We start from the raw sequence: 22744 nt of genomic DNA on the forward strand, positions 1-22744 counted from the left end.
CATACACAGGGGCGGCTGTCCCCCATTTCCCCATACACAGGGGCGGCCGTCCCCCATTTCCCCATACACAGGGGCGGCCGTCCCCCATTTCCCCATACACAGGGGCGGCCGTCCCCCATTTCCCCGTACACAGGGGCGGCTGTCCCCCATTTCCCCGTACACAGGGGCGGCCGTCCCCCATTTCCCCCATACACAGTGGCGGCCGTCCCCCATTTCCCCGTACACAGGGGCGGCCGTCCCCTATTTCCCCCGTACACAGGGGCGGCCGTCCCCCATTTCCCCGTACACAGGGGCGGCCGTCCCCCATTTCCCCGTACACAGGGGCGGCCGTCCCCCATTTCCCCGTACACAGGGGCGGCCGTCCCCCATTTCCCCGTACACAGGGGCGGCCGTCCCCCATTTCCCCGTACACAGGGGCGGCTGTCCCCTATTTCCCCGTACACAGGGGCGGCCGTCCCCCATTTCCCCGTACACAGGGGCGGCCGTCCCCCATTTCCCCATACACAGGGGCGGCCGTCCCCCATTTCCCCATACACAGGGGCGGCCGTCCCCCATTTCCCCATACACAGGGGCGGCCGTCCCCCATTTCCCCATACACAGGGGCGGCCGTCCCCCATTTCCCCCATACACAGGGGCGGCCGTCCCCCATTTCCCCATACACAGGGGCGGCCGTCCCCCGTTTCCCCATACACAGGGGCGGCCGTCCCCCATTTCCCCGTACACAGGGGCGGCCGTCCCCCATTTCCCCGTACACAGGGGCGGCTGTCCCCTATTTCCCCGTACACAGGGGCGGCCGTCCCCCATTTCCCCGTACACAGGGGCGGCCGTCCCCCATTTCCCCGTACACAGGGGCGGCCGTCCCCCATTTCCCCGTACACAGGGGCGGGCCGTCCCCCATTTCCCCGTACACAGGGGCGGCCGTCCCCCATTTCCCCATACACAGGGGCGGCCGTCCCCCATTTCCCCATACACAGGGGCGGCCGTCCCCCATTTCCCCATACACAGGGGCGGCCGTCCCCCATTTCCCCATACACAGGGGCGGCCGTCCCCCATTTCCCCATACACAGGGGCGGCCGTCCCCCATTTCCCCATACACAGGGGCGGCTGTCCCCTATTTCCCCGTACACAGGGGCGGCCGTCCCCCGTTTCCCCATACACAGGGGCGGCTGTCCCCTATTTCCCCGTACACAGGGGCGGCCGTCCCCCATTTCCCCATACACAGGGGCGGCTGTCCCCTATTTCCCCGTACACAGGGGCGGCCGTCCCCCGTTTCCCCATACACAGGGGCAGCCGTCCCCCATTTCCCCATACACAGGGGCGGCCGTCCCCCATTTCCCCGTACACAGGGGCGGCCGTCCCCCATTTCCCCGTACACAGGGGCGGCCGTCCCCCATTTCCCCGTACACAGGGGCAGCCGTCCCCCCGTTTCCCCGTACACAGGGGCGGCCATCCCCCATTTCCCCATACACAGGGGCGGCCGTCCCCCCGTTTCCCCGTACACAGGGGCGGCCGTCCCCCGTTTCCCCGTACACAGGGGCAGCCGTCCCCCATTTCCCCATACACAGGGGCAGCCGTCCCCCATTTCCCCATACACAGGGGCAGCCGTCCCCCCATTTCCCCACACACAGGGGCGGCCGTACCCCATTTCCCCGTACACAGGGGCGGCCGTCCCCCATTTCCCCACACACAGGGGCGGCCGTACCCCATTTCCCCGTACACAGGGGCGGCCGTCCCCCATTTCCCCATACACAGGGGCAGCCGTCCCCCGTTTCCCACACACACAGGGGCGGCCCTCAGTCCTGGCGGTTTGATGAAGGGGCTGCAGCGACACTCACCGGCCATCATGGCCACCAGGCTGGCCTTGTACACATTGGTGAGGGAGCCGAGCTCTCCGGTGCCCAGGATGGTCTTCATGTGACGCTCCCCGCAGGCCTCGCGGAACATCCGGATCTCCTCATACAGCTCTACAGGGAAAGACCAGAAGCTGGTAAGTCAACACCGGGCCACCAGGACCACAGGCAGGACGAGTCCACACCGGGCCACCAGGACCACAGGCAGGACGAGCCCACACTGGGCCACCAGGACCACAGGCAGGACGAGCCCACACTGGGCCACCAGGACCACAGGCAGGACGAGCCCACACTGGGTCACCAGGACCACAGGCAGGACGAGCCCACACTGGGCCACCAGGACCACAGGCAGGACGAGTCCACACTGGGCCACCAGGACCACAGGCAGGACGAGCCCACACTGGGCCACCAGGACCACAGGCAGGACGAGCCCACACTGGGCCACCAGGACCACAGGCAGGACCCGCTCCAACAAGAAGGGGACGAGGTTCACTCCTGGTCTGATGAATCTTCTTCTGGAGATATCAACAGGTGGCGAGCAGCATGGGAGTCTGCAACCCCACAGTCACCCCCGCTTCCCCGAAATCACCCCCCACAGTCACCCCCGCTTCCCCAAAATCACCCCCACAGTCACCCCCTTCCTCGTGTCTCCCCCCCCACAGTCGCCCCCCTTCCCTGTGTCCCCCCCGCAGTCGCCCCCCTTCCCCGTGTCCCCCCCCCCAGTCGCCCCCCCTTCCCCGTGTCCCCTCCCCCGCAGTCACCCCCTTCCCTGCCTCCCCCCTCCCCGCAGTCACCACCCCTTCCCTGTGTCCCCTCCCCCGCAGTCACCCCCCCTTCCCTGTCTTCCCCTCTCCCCGCAGTCACCCCCCCCTTCCCTGTGTCCCCTCCCCCGCAGTCACCCCCCTTCCCTGTGTCCCCTCCCCCGCAGTCACCCCCTTCCCTGTCTCCCCCCCTCCCCGCAGTCACCCCCCTTTCCCTGTCCCCTCCCCCGCAGTCACCCCCCTTCCGTCTCCCCCCCCTCCCCGCAGTCACCCCCCTTCTCTGTGCCCCCCCTGCAGTCACCCCCCCTTCCCTGTCTCCCCCCCTCCCCGCAGTCAGCCCCCTTCCCTGTTTCCCCCCCCTCGCAGTCACCCCCTTCCCTGTCTCCCCCCACCACAGTCGCCCCCCTTCCCTGTGTCCCCCCCCGCAGTCGCCCCCCTTCCCCGTGTCCCCCCCCCCGCAGTCACCCCCCTTCCCTGTGTCCCCTCCCCTGCAGTCACCCCCCTTCCCTGTGTCCCCTCCCCCGCAGTCACCCCCTTCCCTGTCTCCCCCCCTCCCCGCAGTCACCCCCCTTTCCCTGTCCCCTCCCCCGCAGTCACCCCCCCTTCCCTGTCTCCCCCTCTCCCCGCAGTCACCCCCCCTTCCCTGTGTCCCCTCCCCCGCAGTCACCCCCCTTCCCTGTGTCCCCTCCCTCGCAGTCACCCCCTTCCCTGTCTCCCCCCCCTCCCCGCAGTCACCCCCCTTTCCCTGTCCCCTTTCCGCAGTCACCGCCCTTCCGTCTCCCCCCCTCCTCGCAGTCACCCCCCTTCTCTGTGCCCCCCCTGCAGTCACCCCCCCTTCCCTGTCTCCCCCCTCCCTGCAGTCAGCCCCCTTCCCTGTGTCCCCCACATCGCAGTCACCCCCCTTCCCCTGTCTCCCCCCTCCCCGCAGTTAGCCCCCTTCCCTGTGTCCCCCCCCTCGCAGTCACCCACCCTTCCCTGTGTCCCCCCCCTTCCGTGTCCCCTCCCTCGCAGTCACCCCCCTTCCCTGTGTCCCCCTCCCCCGCAGTCACCCCCCTTCCGTCCCCCCCCTCCCCGCAGTCACCCCCCCTTCTCTGTGCCCCCCCTGCAGTCACCCCCCCCTTCCCTGTGTCCCCTCCCCCGCAGTCAACCCCCTTCCCTGTCTCCCCCCCGCAGTCACCCCCTTCCCTGTGTCCCCTCCCCCGCAGTCACCCCCCCTTCCCTGTGTCCCCTCCCCCGCAGTCACCCCCTTCCGTCTCCCTCCCCCGCAGTCACCCCCCCTTCCTTGCAGTCACCCCCCCTTCCCTGTGTCCCCCCTCCGCAGTCACCCCCTTCCCTGTGTCCCCTCCCCCGCAGTCACCCCCCTTCCCTGTGTCCCCTCCCGCAGTCACCCCCTTCCCTGTGTCCCCTCCCCCGCAGTCACCCCCCTTCCCTGTGTCCCCTCCCGCAGTCACCCCCCCTTCCCTGTCTCCCCCCCTGCAGTCACCCCCCCTTCCCTGTGTCCCCTCCCCCGCAGTCACCCCCTTTCCCTGTCTCCCCCCCTCCCCCCGCAGTCACCCCCCCTTCCCTGCACACAGTGTGGGGAGAGGAGCTGCTCAGGTAACGTCCCGCTGACAACTCTCCCTGTCACGTGTGGATCCAGTGTCTGTATCGCAGCTCATCAGTGCGCAGTGTCAGGAAGTGTTATCATGGGCCCGGTGCAGCGGCTGTGTATGAGGAGCTGACAATCACCTCTCCAGCGGCCGCTCAGCGCCAGCGTCCGGTTTATCACTATATCGATCTCTGAGGCTCCATCGTCCACGGCCGCTCGGACCTCCGCCAGCCGCGTCTTCAGGGGGGTCTGCCCTGCCGGGAAGCCGGTGGCCACTGCGGAGATAGAGACCCTATTCACTGCCAGCAGCAGCCGCACAGGCCCCCCGAGAGACACGGGGAAGACCGCCGACACACGGGGGAGACACCGCCGACACACGGGGGAGAGACCGCCGACACACGAGGGAGAGACCGCCGACACACGGGAGAGACCGCCGACACACGGGGGAGAGACCGCCGACACACGGGGGAGAGACCGCCGACACACGAGGGAGAGACCGCCGACACACGAGGGAGAGACCGCCGACACACGGGGAAGACCGCCGACACACGAGGGAGAGACCGCCGACACACGGGGGAGAGACCGCCGACACACGGGGGAGAGACCGCCGACACACGGGGGAGAGACCGCCGACACACGGGGGAGAGACCGCCGACACACGGGGGAGAGACCACCGACACACGGGGGAGAGACCGCCGACACACGGGGGAGAGACCGCCGACACACGGGGGAGAGACCGCCGACACACGGGGGAGAGACCGCCGACACACGGGGGAGAGACCGCCGACACACGGGGGAGAGACCGCCGACACACGGGGGAGAACGCCACGTCACAGGCCGAGCACGACACGGGGGGAGACCGCCGACACACGGGGAAGACCGCCGACACACGGGGGAGACTGCCGACACACGGGGGAGAGACCGCCGACACACGGGGGAGAGACCGCCGACACACGGGGGAGAGACCGCCGACACACGGGGGAGAGACCGCCGACACACGGGGGAGAGACCGCCGACACACGGGGGAGAGACCGCCGACACACGGGGGAGATCGCCACGTCACAGGCCGAGCACGACACGGGGGGAGACCGCCACGTCACAGGCCGAGCACGACACGTCACAGGCCGAGCACGACACGGGGGAAACCGCCGACACACGGGGAAGACCGCCGACACACGGGGGAGACCGCCGACACACGGGGGAGACCGCCACGTCACAGGCCGAGCACGACACGGGGGGAGACCGCCACGTCACAGGCCGAGCACAACACGTCACAGGCCGAGCACGACACGGGGGAAACCGCCGACACACGGGGAAGACCGCCGACACACGGGGAAGACCGCCGACACACGGGGGAGACCGCCGACACACGGGGGAGAACGCCACGTCACAGGCCGAGCACGACACGGGGGGAGACCGCCACGTCACAGGCCGAGCACAACACGTCACAGGCCGAGCACGACACGGGGGAGAACCGCCGACACACGGGGAAGACCGCCGACACACGGGGGAGACCGCCACTTCACAGGCTGAGCACGACATGTCACAGGCCGAGTACGACACAAGGGGGGGGGGGGGAGACCGTCACGTCACAGGCCGAGCACGACACGGGGGGAGACCGCCACGTCACAGACCGAGCACGACACGTCACAGGCCGAGCACAACACGGGGGAGACCGCCGACACACGGGGAAGACCGCCGACACACGGGGCGACCGCCGACACACGAGGGAGACCGCCACGTCACAGGCCGAGCATGACACGGGGGGAGACCGCCACGTCACAGACCGAGCACGACACGTCACAGGCCGAGCACAACACGGGGGAGACCGCCGACACACGGGGAAGACCGCCGACACACGGGGCGACCGCCGACACACGGGGGCGACCGCCGACACACGGGGGCGACCGCCACGTCACAGGCTGAGCACGACATGTCACAGGCCGAGTACGACACGGGGGGGGGGGGTTAGACCGCCACGTCACAGGCCGAGCGCGACATGTCACAGGCCGAGTACGACACAGGGGGGGGGGGGAGACCGCCACGTCACAGGCCGAGCGCGACATGTCACAGGCAGAGTACGACACAGGGGGGGGACCGCTACGTCACAGGCCGAGCACAATACGGGGGACGACCGCTGCAACACACACGGGGGAGAGACCGCCGACACACGGGGGAGAGACCGCCGACACACGGGGAAGACCGCCACGTCACAGGTCGAGCACGACACGGGGGGAGACCGCCACGTCACAAGCCGAGCACGACACGTCACAGGCCGAGCACGACACGGGGGAGACCGCCGACACACTGGGAAGACCGCCGACACACGGGGGAGAACGCCGACACACTGGGAAGACCGCCGACACACGGGGGAGACTGCCGACACACGGGGGAGACCACCACGTCACAGGCCGAGCACGACACGGGGGACACCGCCACGTCACAGGCCGGGCGACACACGGGGGCGACCGCCGACACACGGGGGAGACCGCCGACACACGGGGGAGACCGCCGACACACGGGGGAGACCGCCACGTCACAGGCCGAGCACGACACGGGGGGAGACCGCCACGTCACAGACCGAGCACGACACGTCACAGGCCGAGCACAACACGGGGGAGACCGCCGACACATGGGGAAGACCGCCGACACACGGGGCGACCGCCGACACACGGGGGCGACCGCCGACACACGGGGGCGACCGCCACGTCACAGGCTGAGCACGACATGTCACAGGCCGAGTACGACACAGGGAGGGGGGGGGGGGGGGGGAGACCGCCACGTCACAGGCCGAGCGCGACATGTCATAGGCCGAGTACGACACAGGGGGGGGGGCCGCTACATCACAGGCCGAGCACAATACGGGGGACGACCGCTGCAACACACACGGGGGCGAATGCTGTGACACATGGGGGCGACCGTCGCCGGCAGACCTGGGCCATTTACCTGATGCCCACTGGAATGTGACAGCCGGCGTCCTTCAGAGCTTTCACTGCGTCTGTCACCCCTCGCAGGATAGACACACACGGCCCCGGTCACCACATCTGCAGAGACAAGGGCACCACAGATCACACCCCGGGGAGGAGGCACGGGCCGGGGGATCTCCGGGGAGGACTCCCCGCTGTGGGGCCGGGGGATCTCCGGGGAGGACTCCCCACTCTGGGGCCGGGGGATCTCTGGGGGGGGACTCCCCACTCTGGGGCCGGGGGATCTCCGGGGAGGACTCCCCGCTGTGGGGCCGGGGGGATCTCTCCGGGGGATCTCTGGGGGGGACTCCCCACTCTGGGGCCGGGGGATCTCTGGGGGGGAACTCCCCACTCTGGGGCCGGGGGATCTCTGGGGGGGAACTCCCCACTCTGGGGCCGGGGGATCTCTGGGGGGGAACTCCCCACTCTGGGGCCGGGGGATCTCCGGGGGGGAACTCCCCACTCTGGGGCCGGGGGGATCTCCGGGGGGGAACTCCCCACTCTGGGGCCGGGGGATCTCCGGGGGGGAACTCCCCACTCTGGGGCCGGGGGATCTCTGGGGGGGGAACTCCCCGCTCTGGGGCGCTGTCCCTCCTCCATATAATGCGGATTATGAATCTCCCCCGTTCTCAGTACGCAGCTCCTCAGGATGATGGGGGAGCGGTGCCCGTACCTGGGTCCTCCATCTTGATGCTGCGCAGGAGGTCCTCTCTGATTGGATGCTTGGCCTTCAGGCACAGGCGGTGGACGCTGGCCGGGGTGTCGTCTCCGGAGAGCGTGGTCAGATCCATGCAGGTGACGGCTCTCAGCAGCCAGGCCGCCTGCACAGGACGGAGCACCAAGGGTTAAACAGCACCACCTCCCCTCCTCCACCCCACCCCCAGCAAACAGAGACCCCCCCACCCACAGCAAACAGAGACCCCCCCACCTGCCAGTCCTTCTTCACCGTCCTCCGACTCTGAATCTGCTCCGCTCGTCTCAGGACGGCCGGATGATTGACCGCGACGCGGGAGACCCAGCCGAGATCTGCGGAGAAGAGGGACGCGATGATAGAAGCCCCCGCCAGAGGATGAGCCTGCCCTCCCGCCAGAGGACGAGCCTGCCCCTCCACCGCCAGAGGACGAGCCTGCCCCCTCCCGCCAGAGGACGAGCCTGCCCCGCCCCCGCCAGAGGATGAGCCTGCCCCCCATCCGCCAGAGGACGAGCCTGCCCCCCATCCGCCAGAGAACGAGCCTGCCCCCCATCCGCCAGAGGACGAGCCTGCCCCCCATCCGCCAGAGGACGAGCCTGCCCCCCATCCGCCAGAGGACGAGCCTGTACCTCCCCCGCCAGAAGACGAGCCTGCCCCCCCCGCCAGAGGACGAACCTGCCCCCCGCCGCCAAAAGACGAGCCTGCCCCCCCCACCGCCAGAGGACGAGCCCAGCCCCCCCGCCAGAGGACGAGCCTGCCCTCCCCGCCAGAGGACGAGCCTGCCACCCCCCGCCAGAGGACGAGCCTGCCACCCCCCGCCAGAGGACGAGCCTGCCCCTCCACCGCCAGAGGACGAGCCTGCCCCTCCACCGCCAGAGGACGAGCCTGCCCCTCCACCGCCAGAGGACGAGCCTGCCCCTCCACCGCCAGAGGACGAGCCTGCCCCTCCACCGCCAGAGGACGAGCCTGCCCCTCCACCGCCAGAGGACGAGCCTGCCCCTTCACCGCCAGAGGACGAGCCTGCCCCTCCACCGCCAGAGGACGAGCCTGCCCCTCCACCGCCAGAGGACGAGCCTGCCTCTCCACCGCCAGAGGACGAGCCTGCCCCTCCACCGCCAGAGGACGAGCCTGCCCCTCCACCGCCAGAGAACGAGCCTGCCCCTCCACCGCCAGAGGACGAGCCTACCCCTCCACCGCCAGAGGACGAGCCTGCCCCCCCACCTGCAAGAGGACGAGCCTGCCCCACCCGCCAGAGGACGAGCCTGCCCCCCCCACCCGCCAGAGGACGATCCTACCCCCCACCAGAAGACAAACCAACTCCCCCTCCCCTCGCCAGAGGACAAGCCTGACCCCCAGCCAGAGGACGAGCCTGCCCCCCCTGCCAGACGATGAGCCTGCCCCCCCTGCCAGAGGACAAAACTACCCCCTCCCCCCGCCAGAGGACGAGCCTGCCCCTCCACCGCCAGAGGACGAGCCTACCCCCTCCCGCCAGAGGACGAGCCTGCCCCTCCACCGCCAGAGGACGAGCCTGCCCCCCTGCCAGAGGATGAGCCTGCCCCCCCACCTGCCAGAGGACGAGCCTGTCCCCCCGCCAGAGGACGAGTCTGCCTCACCCGCCAGAGGACGAGCCTGCTCTGCCAGAGGACAAGCCTGCCCCCCACCAGAGGACAAACCAATTTCCCCTCCCCTCACCAGAGGACAAGCCTGCCGCCCCGCCAGAGGACAAACCTGCCCACCCCACCAGAGGACAAACCTGCCCCCTCGCCCTGGTAGAGGACAAACCCTCCCCCTGCCAGAGGACAAACCTGCCCCCCTTGCCCCGCCAGAGGATAAACCTGCCCCTCCCCCACCAGAGGACAAGCCTGCCCCCCCTTGCCCCGCCAGAAGACAAACCTGCCCCTCCACCGACAGAGGCCAAGCCTCCCCCCCACCAGAGGATAAACTTGCCTCCCTCCCTGCCAGAGGACAAACTTTCCCAATGGCCAAACCTACCCCCCCATCAGACGCCAAACCTGCCCTACCCCAACCAGAGGACAAATCTGCCTCTGCATTCGAGGCCAAAACCTGAGGCCAATCTTGCTCCCCCACGATAGAGGCCAAACCTGAGCCTCCAGGGACCAAGCTGTGTACACAGTCCTCACACAGGACAGCGACCGGGGACACGGGGAGGAGCAAAAGGACAGCGACCGGGGACACGGGGAGGAGCAAAAGGACAGCGACCGGGGACACGGGGGGAAGCAAAAGGAAAGCGCCTGGGGACACGGGGAGGAGAAAAAGGACAGCGACCGGGGACACCGGGAGGAGCAAAAGGACAGCGACCGGGGACACCGGGAGGAGCAAAAGGAAAGCGACCGGGGACACGGGGAGGAGCAAAAGGACAGCGACCGGGGAGGAGCAAAAGGACAGCGACTGGGGACACGGGGGGAAGCAAAAGGACAACGACCGGGGACATGGGGAGGAGCAAAAAAACAGCGACCGGGGACACGGGGAGGAGCAAAAGGACAGAGACCGGGGACACGGGGAGGACTAAATGGAAAGCGACCGGGGACACGGGGAGGACTAAATGGAAAGCGACCGGGGTCACCGGGAGGAGCAAAAGGACAGCGACCGGGGACACGGGGAGGAGCAAAGGGACAGCGACCGGGGACACGGCGAGGAGCAAAGGGACAGCGACCGGGGACACGGGGAGGAGCAAAGGGACAGCGACCGGGGACACGGGGAGGAGCAAAAGGACAGCGACCTGGGACACGGGGAGGAGCAAAAGGACAGCGACCAGGGACACGGGGGGAGCAGAGGGACAGCGACCGGGGACACGGGGAGGAGCAAAAGGACAGCGACCGGGGACACGGGGAGGAGCAAAAGGACAGCGACCGGGGACACGAGGAGGAGCAAAAGGACAGCGACCGGGGACACGAGGAGGAGCAAAAGGACAGCGACCGGGGACACGGGGAGGAGCAAAAGGACAGCGACCGGGGACACGGGGAGGAGCAAAACAACAGCGACCGGGGACACGGGGAGGAGCAAAAGGAAAGCGACCGGGGACACCGGGAGGAGCAAAAGGACAGCGACCAGGGACACGGGGAGGAGCAAAAGGACAATGACCGGGGACATGGGGAGGAGCAAAAGGACAGCGACCGGGGACACGGGGAGGAGCAAAAGGACAGAGACCGGGGACACGGGGAGGACTAAATGGAAAGCGACCGGGGACACGGGGAGGACTAAATGGAAAGCGACCGGGGTCACCGGGAGGAGCAAAAGGACAGCGACCGGGGACACGGGGAGGAGCAAAGGGACAGCGACCGGGGACACCGGGAGGAGCAAAAGGACAGCGACCGGGGACACGGGGAGGAGCAAAAGGACAGCGACCGGGGACACGGGGAGGAGCAAAAGGACAGCGACCGGGGACACGGGGGGAAGCAAAAGGACAACGACCGGGGACATGGGGAGGAGCAAAAAAACAGCGACCGGGGACACGGGGAGGAGCAAAAGGACAGAGACCGGGGACACGGGGAGGACTAAATGGAAAGCGACCGGGGACACGGGGAGGACTAAATGGAAAGCGACCGGGGTCACCGGGAGGAGCAAAAGGACAGCGACCGGGGACACGGGGAGGAGCAAAGGGACAGCGACCGGGGACACGGGGAGGAGCAAAGGGACAGCGACCGGGGACACGGGGAGGAGCAAAGGGACAGCGACCGGGGACACGGGGAGGAGCAAAGGGACAGCGACCGGGGACACGGGGAGGAGCAAAAGGACAGCGACCAGGGACACGGGGAGGAGCAAAAGGACAGCGACCAGGGACACGGGGGGAGCAAAGGGACAGCGACCGGGGACATGGGGAGGAGCAAAAGGACAGCGACCGGGGACACGGGGAGGAGCAAAAGGACAGCGACCGGGGACACGGGGAGGAGCAAAGGGACAGCGACCGGGGACACGGGGAGGAGCAAAGGGACAGCGACCGGGGACACGGGGAGGAGCAAAGGGACAGCGACCGGGGACACGGGGAGGAGCAAAAGGACAGCGACCAGGGACACGGGGAGGAGCAAAAGGACAGCGACCAGGGACACGGGGGGAGCAAAGGGACAGCGACCGGGGACACGGGGAGGAGCAAAAGGACAGCGACCGGGGACACGGGGAGGAGCAAAAGGACAGCGACCGGGGACACGGGGAGGAGCAAAAGGACAGCGACCGGGGACACGGGGAGGAGCAAAAGGACAGCGACCGGGGACACGGGGAGGAGCAAAACAACAGCGACCGGGGACACGGGGAGGAGCAAAAGGAAAGCGACCGGGGACACCGGGAGGAGCAAAAGGACAGCGACCAGGGACACGGGGAGGAGCAAAAGGACAATGACCGGGGACATGGGGAGGAGCAAAAGGACAGCGACCGGGGACACGGGGAGGAGCAAAAGGACAACGACCGGGGACACGGGGAGGAGCAAAAGGACAACGACCGGGGACACGGGGAGGAGCAAAACAACAGCGACCGGGGACACGGGGAGGAGCAAAAGGACAGCGACCGGGGACACGGGGAGGAGCAAAACAACAGCGACCGGGGACACGGGGAGGAGTAAAAGGAAAGCGACCGGGGACACCGGGAGGAGAAAAAGGACAGCGACCAGGGACACGGGGAGGAGCAAAAGGACAATGACCGGGGACACGGGGAGGAGCAAAAGGACAGCGACCAAGGACACGGGGAGGAGCAAAAGGACAGCGACTGGGGACATGGGGAGGAGCAAAAGGACAGCGACCGGGGACAATGGAAGGAGCAAAAGGAGAGCGACCGGGAACACGGGGAGGAGCAAAAGGACAGCGACCAGGGACACTGGGAGAAGCAAAAGGACAGCAACCAGGAACATGGGGAGGAGCAAAAGGACAGCGACCAGGGACAAGGGGAGGAGCAAAAGGACAGCGACCAGGGACAAGGGGAGGAGCAAAAGGACAGCGACCAGGGACACGGGGAGGAGCAAAAGGACAGCGACCGGAGACACGGGGAGGAGCAAAAGGACAGCGACCAGGGACACGGGGAGGAGCAAAAGGACAGCGACCGGAGACACGGGGGGGGGGTGGAGCAAAAGGACAGCGACCGGGGACACAGGGAGGAGCAAAAGAAGAGCGACCGGGGACATGGGGAGGAGCAAAAGGACAGCGACCGGGGACAATGGAAGGAGCAAAAGGAGAGCGACCGGGGACACGGGGAGGAGCAAAAGGACAGCGACCGGGGACAAGGGGAGGAGTAAAAGGACAGCGACCAGGGACACGGGGAGGAGCAAAAGGACAGCAATCAGGGACATGGGGAGGAGCAAAAGGACAGCGACCAGGGACATGGGGAGGAGCAAAAGGACAGCGACCGGGGACACGGGGAGGAGCAAAAGGACAGCGACCAGGGACATGGGGAGGAGCAAAAGGAAAGCGACCAGGGAAACGGGGAGGAGCAAAAGGACAGCGACCAGGGACACGGGGAGGAGCAAAAGGACAGCGACCAGGGACACGGGGAGGAGCAAAAGGACAGCGACCAGGGACACGGGAAGGAGCAAAAGGACAGCGACCAGGGACACGGGGAGGAGCAAAAGGACAGCGACCGGGGACAAGGGGAGGAGCAAAAGGACAGCGACCAGGGACACGGGGAGGAGCAAAAGGACAGCGACCGGGGACATGGGGAGGAGCAACAGAAGAGCGACCGGGGACATGGGGAGGAGCAAAAGGACAGCAACCGGGGACAAGGGGAGGAGCAAAAGGACAGCGACCAGGGACACGGGGAGGAGCAAAAGGACAGCGACCAGGGACACGGGGAGGAGTAAAAGGACAGCGACCGGGGACAAGGGGAGGAGCAAAAGGACAGCGACCGGGGACACGGGGAGGAGCAAAAGGACAGCGACCGGGGACATGGGGAGGAGCAAAAGAAGAGCGACCGGGGACACGGGGAGGAGCAAAAGGACAGCGACCGGGGACACGGGGAGGAGCAAAAGGACAGCGACCGAGGACACGGGGAGGAGCAAAAGGACAGCGACCGAGGACACGGGGAGGAGCAAAAGGAGAGCGACCGGGGACAAGGGGAGGAGCAAAAGGACAGTGACCTTGCTCTCTCCAGTCTTCCTCCCCTCTCCCCCTGTACTTGCTCTCTCCTCCCCTCTCCTCTCCCCCCCTTGTTCTCGACAGTCTTCCTCCCCCCCTGTGCTAGCTCTCTCCTCCCCTCTCCTCTCCCCCTGTGCTCTCTCCTCTCCTCTCCCCCTGTGCTCTCTCCTCTCCCCCCCTTGTTCTCGACAGTGTTCCTCTCCCCCTGTACTTGCTCTCTCCTCCCCTCTCCTCTCCTTCTGTGCTCTCTCCTCTCCCCCCCTTGTTCTCGACAGTCTTCCTCTCCCCCTGTGCTAGCTCTGTCCTCCCCTCTCCTCTCCCCCTGTACTCACCCCCTCTCCTCTCGTGCTGTTTCCTCTCCTCCCCTCTTCCCCTGTCCTTGCTCTCTCCTCCCCTCTCCTCTCCCCCTGTACTCACCCCCTCTCCTCTCGTGCTGTTTCCTCTCCTCCCCTCTTCCCCTGTGCTTGCTTTCTCCTCCCCTCTCCTCTGTTCTTTCTCCCCTCTCCCTTTGTCCTTCTCTCACTCTTTCCTCTCCAATCCCCTGTGCTCTCTCCTCCTCGCTCCTCTCCCCATCTATCTCCTATGTCCTCTCCTCTGCCCTCCTCTATCTCCTCTCCTCCTGTGCTCTCTCCTCCCCTCTCCCTGTTTTCCCCTGTGCTCTCTCCTCTTCTTTGCCCTCCTCTCCTATGCTCTCTCTCTGCTCTCCTCTCCTCTGTCCTCTCCTCCCTCTGTCCTCCTCTCCCTCTCCTTCCTCTGTCCTCCTCTCCTTCCTCTGTCCTCCTCTCCCCTCCTCTGTCCTCCTCTGTCCTCCTCTCCCTCTCCTTCCTCTGTCCTCCTCTCCTTCCTCTGTCCTCCTCTCCCCTCCTCTGTCCTCCTCTGTCCTCCTCTCCCCTCCTCTGTCCTCCTCTCCCCTCCTCTGTCCTCCTCTCCCCTCCTCTGTCCTCCTCTCCCCTCCTCTGTCCTCCTCTCCCCTCCTCTGTCCTCCTCTCCCCTCCTCTGTCCTCCTCTCCCCTCCTCTGTCCTCCTCTCCCCTCCTCTGTCCTCCTCTCCCCTCCTCTGTCCTCCTCTCCCCTCCTCTGTCCTCCTCTCCCCTATCTCCTCTGTCCTCCTCTCCCCTATCTCCTCTGTCCTCCTCTCCCTGTCCTCGTCTCCTCTCCTCTGTCCTCCTCTCCTCCTCCTCTTCTCCCCGTCCTCCTCTCCTCAGTCCTCCTCCGTCCTCCTCTCCCCTCTCTGTCCTCTTCTCCTCTCCCCTCCTATGTCCTCCTCTCCTCTGTCCTCCTCTCCCCTCCTCTGTCCTCCTCTCCCCTCCTCTGTCCTCCTCTCCCCTCCTCTGCCCTCCTCTGTCCTCCTCTCCCCTCCTCTGTCCTCCTCTCCCCTCCTCTCCCCTCCTCTGTCCTCCTCTCCCCTCCTCTGTCCTCCTCTCCCCTCCTCTGTCCTCCTCTCCCCTCCTCTGTCCTCCTCTCCCCTCCTCTGTCCTCCTCTCCCCTCCTCTGTCCTCCTCTCCCCTCCTCTGTCCTCCTCTCCCCTCCTCTGTCCTCCTCTCCCCTATCTCCTCTGTCCTCCTCTCCCTGTCCTCGTCTCCTCTCCTCTGTCCTCCTCTCCTCCTCCTCTTCTCCCCGTCCTCCTCTCCTCAGTCCTCCTCCGTCCTCCTCTCGTCTATCCTCCTCTCCCCTCTCTGTCCTCTTCTCCTCTCTCCTCCTATGTCCTCCTCTCGTCTGCCCTCCTGTCCTCTGTCCTCCTCTCCTCTGTCCTCCTCTCGTCTGCCCTCCTGTCCTCTGTCCTCCTCCCTTGTCCTCCTCTCCTCTCCTCCTCCTATGTCCTCCTCTCCTCTGCCCTCCTGTCCTCCTCTCCTCTGTCTCCTCTCTCCTCCTCTCATCTCCTCCTCTGTCCTCTTCTCCTCTGTCCTCCTATCCACTCTCCTCCTCCGTCCTCTCCTCTGCCCTCCTGTCCCCTCTCTCCTCCTCTGTCCTCCTGCCTTGTCCTCCTCTCCTCTCCTCCTCCTATGTCCTCCTCTCCTCTGCCCTCCTGTCCTCCTCTCCTCTGTCTCCTCTCTCCTCCTCTCATCTCCTCCTCTGTCCTCTTCTCCTCTGTCCTCCTATCCACTCTCCTCCTCCGTCCTCTCCTCTGCCCTCCTGTCCCCTCTCTCCTCCTCTGTCCTCCTGCCTTGTCCTCCTCTCCTCTGTCCTCCTCTCCTCCTATGTCCTCCTCTCCTATGTCCTCCTCGCTCCTCTCCTCCTATGTCCTCCTCTGTCCTCTTCTCCTCTCCTCCTATGTCCTCTCCTCCTATGTCCTCCTCGCTCCTCTCACCTAAGCTGCTCCCCGGGTTTCTGGACGACATTTCGCTCCTCGTTACTTCTCACACTGTCTGACACGTCCGGCACTCAGCCCCGCCCACTGTCATCATGTGACCACAGACGCCCCTTACAGCAGGTCACGTGTCCTGTAGTAACGGCCGTAATTAAAGCTGTCGTAAAATCCCAGAGCGCCCGCAGCGCTGTGTGTTGTTTTCTGTTGGTGACGAGAATGCAGAGTTATCGCCGGCAGATGTGGAGGCAGAGGAAGAAACAGAGGGAGAGACAGAGGAAGAAGAAGAGACAGAGGAAGAGATAGAGGAAGAGATAGAGGAAGAGACAGAAGAAGAAGAGACAGAGGAAGAGACAGAAGAAGAAGAAGAAGAGACAGTGGAAGAGATAGAGGAAGAGATAGAGGAAGAGACAGAAGAAGAAGAGACAGAGGCAGAAGAAGAAGAGACAGAGGGAGAGACAGAGGAAGAAGAAGAGACAGAGGAAGAGATAGAGGAAGAGGCAGAAGAAGAGGCATAAGAAGAGACAGAGGAAGAAGAAGAGACAGAGGAAGAGGCAGAGGAAGAGGCAGAAGAAGAGACAGAGGAAGAGATAGATGAAGAAGAAGAGACAGTGGGAGAGGAAGAGACAGAGAGAGGGGAAGAGACAGAGGAAGAGCTGGAGGGAGAGGAAGAGACAGAGAGAGAGGAATAAACAGAAGAAGAGAGACAGGAAGAGACAGAGGAAGAGACAAAGGAAGAGATAGAGGAAGAGACAGTGGGAGAGGAAGAGCTGAAGAGACAGTGGAAGAGACAGAGGAAGAGACAGAGAGAGGAAGAGGCAGAAGAAGAAGACAGTGGAAGAGGCAGAAGAAGAAGACAGTGGAAGAGGCAGAAGAAGAAGAGACAGTGGAAGAGGCAGAAGAAGAAGAGACAGTGGAAGAGGCAGAAGAAGAAGAGACAGTGGAAGAGGCAGAAGAAGACGAGACAGTGGAAGAGGCAGAAGAAGAAGAGACAGTGGAAGAGGCAGAAGAAGAGACAGTGGAAGAGGCAGAAGAAGAGACAGTGGAAGAGGCAGAAGAAGAAGAGACAGTGGAAGAGGCAGAAGAAGACGAGACAGTGGAAGAGGCAGAAGAAGACGAGACAGTGGAAGAGGCAGAAGAAGAAGAGGCAGAGGAAGAGGCAGAAGAAGAAGAGACAGAGGAAGAGACAAAGGGAGGGAGAGACAGAGGAAGAGAGAGAAGGAGAGACAGAGGAAGAGGGAGAGACGGAACAGAGAGAGGGAGAGACGGAACAGAGAGAGGGAGAGACAGAGGAACAGAGAGAGGGAGAGACAGAGGAAGAGAGAGAGGGAGAGAAAGACAGAGGAAAAGGCAGAAGGAGAGACAGAGAGACAGAGGGAGGGAGAGACAGAGGGAGGAAGAGACAGAGAGAGGGAGAGACAGAGGGAGGGAGAGACAGAGAGAGGGAGAGACAGAGAGAGGGAGAGACAGAGGGAGGGAGAGACAGAGGGAGGGAGAGACAGAGGGAGGGAGAGACAGAGGGAGGGAGAGAAAGAGGGAGGAGAGAAAGAGAGAGGGAGAGAAAGAGAGAGGGAGAGACAGAGAGAGGGAGAGACAGAGAGAAGGAGAGACAGAGGGAGGGAGAGACAGAGGGAGGGAGAGACAGAGGGAGGGAGAGAAAGAGAGAGGGAGAGACAGAGGGAGGGAGAGACAGAGGAACAGAGAGAGGGAGAGACAGAGGAAGAGAGAGAGGGAGAGAAAGACAGAGGAAAAGGCAGAAGGAGAGATAGAGGGAGAGACGGAGGGAGAGACAGAGGGAGGGAGAGAAAAAGGGAGAGACAGAGGGAGGGAGAGACGGAGGGGGAGACAGAGGGAGGGTGAGAAAGAGGGAGGGAGAGGAAGAGAGAGGGAGAGAAAGAGGGATAGACAGAGAGAGGGAGGGAGAGACGGAGGGTGAGAAAGAGGGAGGGAGAGACAGAGGGAGGGAGAGACAGAGACGAGGGAGGGAGAGGAAGAGAGAGGGAGTGACATGAAGAGGAAGAGAGGGCGAGGCAGAGGAAGAGATAGAGAGGCAGAGGAATAGAGAGGCAGAGGAAGAGAGACGGAGGAAGAGAGAGAGAGACGGAGGAATAGAGGAACAGAGGGAAGAGTCAGAGGAAGAGACAGGAAGAGGAGGAGACAGAAGAAGAGACAGAGGAAGAGGCAGAAGAGACAGGGAGAGACAGAAAGGAAGAGGGACAGAGGAAGAAACATAGGGAGAGACAGAGGGAGCGATACAGAAGAAGAGACGGAGGAAAAGACAGAGGGAGAGAGGAAGAGGGACATAGAGACAGAGGGAGAGACATATGAAGAGAAAAGACAGAGGAAGAGATAGATGGAGAGACAGAGGAAGAGACAAAGAGGAAGAGACATAGGAAGAGACAGAGGAAGAGACAGAGGGAGAGATAGAGGGAGAGACAGAGGGAGAGACAGAGGAAGATACAGAGGGAGAGACAGAGGAGACAGAAGGAGAGACAGAGGAACAGACAGAGGGAGAGACATAGGAAAAGACAGACGCAGAGACAGAGGAACAGACAGAGGGAGAGACATAGGAAGAGACAGTCGGAGAGACAGAGGGAGAGACAGAGGAAGAGACAGGGAGAGAGGAAGAGGGACACAGACATAGGAAGAGACAGAGGAAGAGATAGAGGGAGAGACATAGGAAGAGACAGAGGAAGAGACAGAAGGAGAGACAGAGGAAGAGAGGGAGAGAGGAAGAGGGACACAGACATAGGAAGAGATAGAGGGAGAGACATAGGAAGAGACAAGGGAAGAGAGAGAGACAGAGTGAGAGATAGAGGAAGAGATAGAGACAGAGGAAGAGACAGAGGAAGAGAAAGAGATAGAGGGAGAGACAGAGGAAAAGAGACACAGGAAGAGACCTAGGAAGAGACAGAGGGAGAGACAGAGAGACAAATTGCTGGACTCTGGCTCCTTCTCAGGCTACAGGATAAATATCAGTAACAGTCAGATTCTATATGTGACCCCCCTGGGAAATAGGCAAGGTGAGGGATAGAGGTAGCCATAGCCCCGCACTACATCACTTATTTAGGAATTAAAATAGGCAGAGACTCAGTGTCATTATATAGACTGAACTATCCACACCTAATTGATAAAATAACTAAAGAGCTAGACCGGTGGAGAAGTCTGTCCCTGTCCCTGTGTGGCAGAGCACATCTGATAAAGATGATCAGCGTCTCCCGCTTGCTCTATCCTCTACAAACTATCCCCTTACTGCTGAAACACCGATATCAACAAGTTGCAAAAAGCGTTTGTGAATTTTTATGGCAGGGAAAGAGACGAAGAGTATCCTACTCAAAGCTGTGTCTACAGAAACAAGACGGAGGGTACAAATGCCCATGATAAGATTGTACAACTTAGCGGCACTTGCCAGACATACTGTATAAAAGACTGGATCAATGGGACAACCTTCTCTTCTAACGTTCAGCTGGAGAGGGCGCTAACAAGCCCTTTTCACTTGGTAGCGGTATTACATATGAAGCTAGATAAAATACCAACGTACGGGAAACAGGGCTGTCTAATAAAGGACACGGTGGGGCCTGGAGAGCACTGAGAAAACTGTATAGACTCCCTTATTGTCTGTCAAAATTTACCCCGTTGTGGGAGGATCCAAATTTTATTCAAGGGTCTCAAAGCAAATAATTTCAAGGATGGAAGCAGAGGGGGGTACGGAGGATGGGTGATTTACTGACAACGGAGGAGGGGAGAGTTCTGAGCTGGACGGAGGAGGGGAGAGTTCTGAGCTGGGCGGAGGAGGGGAGAGTTCTGAACTGGGCGGAGGGATCGGGAAAATCACCATTACCTACAATATTTACAAATAACAACACATTACACATCAGTGGTAAAAGAGGTCGGGAAGGCGGAGACGACGGGAGTTGTGATGTATTGATTGGTCAGGGAGCGGGACATGAATCCCTTTCCATCATATACCAACGATTGAGGGATCAAGTACAGGGCCCCTGGAAAGAGCCAATATATAAACCCTGGGAGACGGCTCTGGGCGATCCGGACATCTATGATTAAATGATGAGGGGGTTGGAATCTGTTAAGAAAGTAATGATACAGTTAGGTCCAGAAATATTTGGACAGTGACACAAGTTTTGTTATTTTAGCTGTTTACAAAAACATGTTCAGAAATACAATTATATATATAATATGGGCTGAAAGTGCACACTCCCAGCTGCAATATGAGAGTTTTCACATCCAAATCGGAGAAAGGGTTTAGGAATCATAGCTCTGTAATGCATAGCCTCCTCTTTTTCAAGGGACCAAAAGTAATTGGACAAGGGACTCTAAGGGCTGCAATTAACTCTGAAGGCGTCTCCCTCGTTAACCTGTAATCAATGAAGTAGTTAAAAGGTCTGGGGTTGATTACAGGTGTGTGGTTTTGCATTTGGAAGCTGTTGCTGTGACCAGACAACATGCGGTCTAAGGAACTCTCAATTGAGGTGAAGCAGAACATCCTGAGGCTGAAAAAAAAGAAAAAATCCATCAGAGAGATAGCAGACATGCTTGGAGTAGCAAAATCAACAGTCGGGTACATTCTGAGAAAAAAGGAATTGACTGGTGAGCTTGGGAACTCAAAAAGGCCTGGGCGTCCACGGATGACAACAGTGGTGGATGATCGCCGCATACTTTCTTTGGTGAAGAAGAACCCGTTCACAACATCAACTGAAGTCCAGAACACTCTCAGTGAAGTAGGTGTATCTGTCTCTAAGTCAACAGTAAAGAGAAGACTCCATGAAAGTAAATACAAAGGGTTCACATCTAGATGCAAACCATTCATCAATTCCAAAAATAGACAGGCCAGAGTTACATTTGCTGAAAAACACCTCATGAAGCCAGCTCAGTTCTGGAAAAGTATTCTATGGACAGATGAGACAAAGATCAACCTGTACCAGAATGATGGGAAGAAAAAAGTGTGGAGAAGAAAGGGAACGGCACATGATCCAAGGCACACCACATCCTCTGTAAAACATGGTGGAGGCAACGTGATGGCATGGGCATGCATGGCTTTCAATGGCACTGGGTCACTTGTGTTTATTGATGACATAACAGCAGACAAGAGTAGCCGGATGAATTCTGAAGTGTTCCGGGATATACTTTCAGCCCAGATTCAGCCAAATGCCGCAAAGTTGATCGGACGGCGCTTCATAGTACAGATGGACAATGACCCCAAGCATACAGCCAAAGCTACCCAGGAGTTCATGAGTGCAAAAAAGTGGAACATTCTGCAATGGCCAAGTCAATCACCAGATCTTAACCCAATTGAGCATGCATTTCACTTGCTCAAATCCAGACTTAAGACGGAAAGACCCACAAACAAGCAAGACCTGAAGGCTGCGGCTGTAAAGGCCTGGCAAAGCATTAAGAAGGAGGAAACCCAGCGTTTGGTGATGTCCATGGGTTCCAGACTTAAGGCAGTGATTGCCTCCAAAGGATTCGCAACAAAATATTGAAAATAAAAATATTTTGTTTGGGTTTGGTTTATTTGTCCAATTACTTTCTTCGGCGCTCCATTGGGAGACCCAGACGATTGGGTGTATAGCTACTGCCTCCGGAGGCCACACAAAGCATTACACTAAAAAGTGTAAGGCCCCTCCCCTTCTGGCTATACACCCCCAGTGGGATCACTGGCTCACCAGTTTTCTGCTTTGTGCGAAGGAGGTCAGACATCCACGCATAGCTCCACTGTTTAGTCAGCAGTAGCTGCTGACTATATCGGATGGAAGAAAAGAGGGCCCATATAGGGCCCCCAGCATGCTCCCTTCTCACCCCACTTGCGGTTTGTAAGGTTGAGGTACCTATTGCTGGTACGGAGGCTGGAGCCCACATGCTGTTTTCCTTCCCCATCCCCCTGAGGGGCTCTGAGGAAGTGGGATCTTTCCGGCCACCAAGCCCTGAGGCCGGGCTCCATCCACAGACCCATAGAACCTGCTGGATGACGAGCGAGGTACCGTTCAGGGACAAGGCCCTGCAACATTAAGGTACTCTGTGTCCCCGTATGGCAGGCACGCACACTCCAGGCTTGCTGGGTGTGCTAGTGCGCCGGGGACTGAAGCGCTGCGCGCTGGGGTTATAGTCCCTACAGATTACTGGGGGATTTTGTTGTGTTGGGGGACTGCCGCGCCGACCGCCCCTGGAGCGGCGGCGCAGCTGAGACTTGTAGTGCGCCGGGGACGCGCCGACCGCGCTTTTACGGCGGCGGCGTTTCTAACTCTAGTCCCCGGCTTCTGCGGCCTAGCTCCGCTTCGTTCCCGCCCCCACCCTGTCAATCAGGGTAAGGGAGAGACGCTGTACAATCGTCAGCGCCGAGGGCTGGAGCCTTATTTACATGCTCCAGCCCTCTCACTAGGCACAGTGGGACTCAGGCTTCCCGCTCTTTGTCTGTATACGCCCAGGGCCCGCCCCCCCCTCCACAGGACGCCGGCAGCCATTCCTGCATGCAGTCTGGCTGGAGGAAGGACACAG

General features: G+C 62.1%; 1 protein-coding gene across 1 annotated transcript in view; it reads right to left on the bottom strand.

Moving 5' to 3' along the window:
- DERA (deoxyribose-phosphate aldolase) overlaps positions 1-16332 on the bottom strand; it is a 31334-nt gene extending 15002 nt beyond the window's left edge. Inside the window, 7 exon segments of the mRNA XM_075343462.1 lie at positions 1836-1964; positions 4340-4491; positions 7146-7204; positions 7206-7243; positions 7839-7986; positions 8094-8191; positions 16238-16332. Coding sequence (XP_075199577.1) covers positions 1836-1964; positions 4340-4491; positions 7146-7204; positions 7206-7243; positions 7839-7986; positions 8094-8191; positions 16238-16268 — 655 coding nt within the window. The 5' untranslated portion in view covers positions 16269-16332.
- Between the last annotated feature and the right edge of the window lie 6412 nt (positions 16333-22744).

The sequence above is a fragment of the Anomaloglossus baeobatrachus genome, chromosome 4, assembly GCF_048569485.1.
Source record: "Anomaloglossus baeobatrachus isolate aAnoBae1 chromosome 4, aAnoBae1.hap1, whole genome shotgun sequence".
NCBI classification, from domain to species: domain Eukaryota; kingdom Metazoa; phylum Chordata; class Amphibia; order Anura; family Aromobatidae; genus Anomaloglossus; species Anomaloglossus baeobatrachus.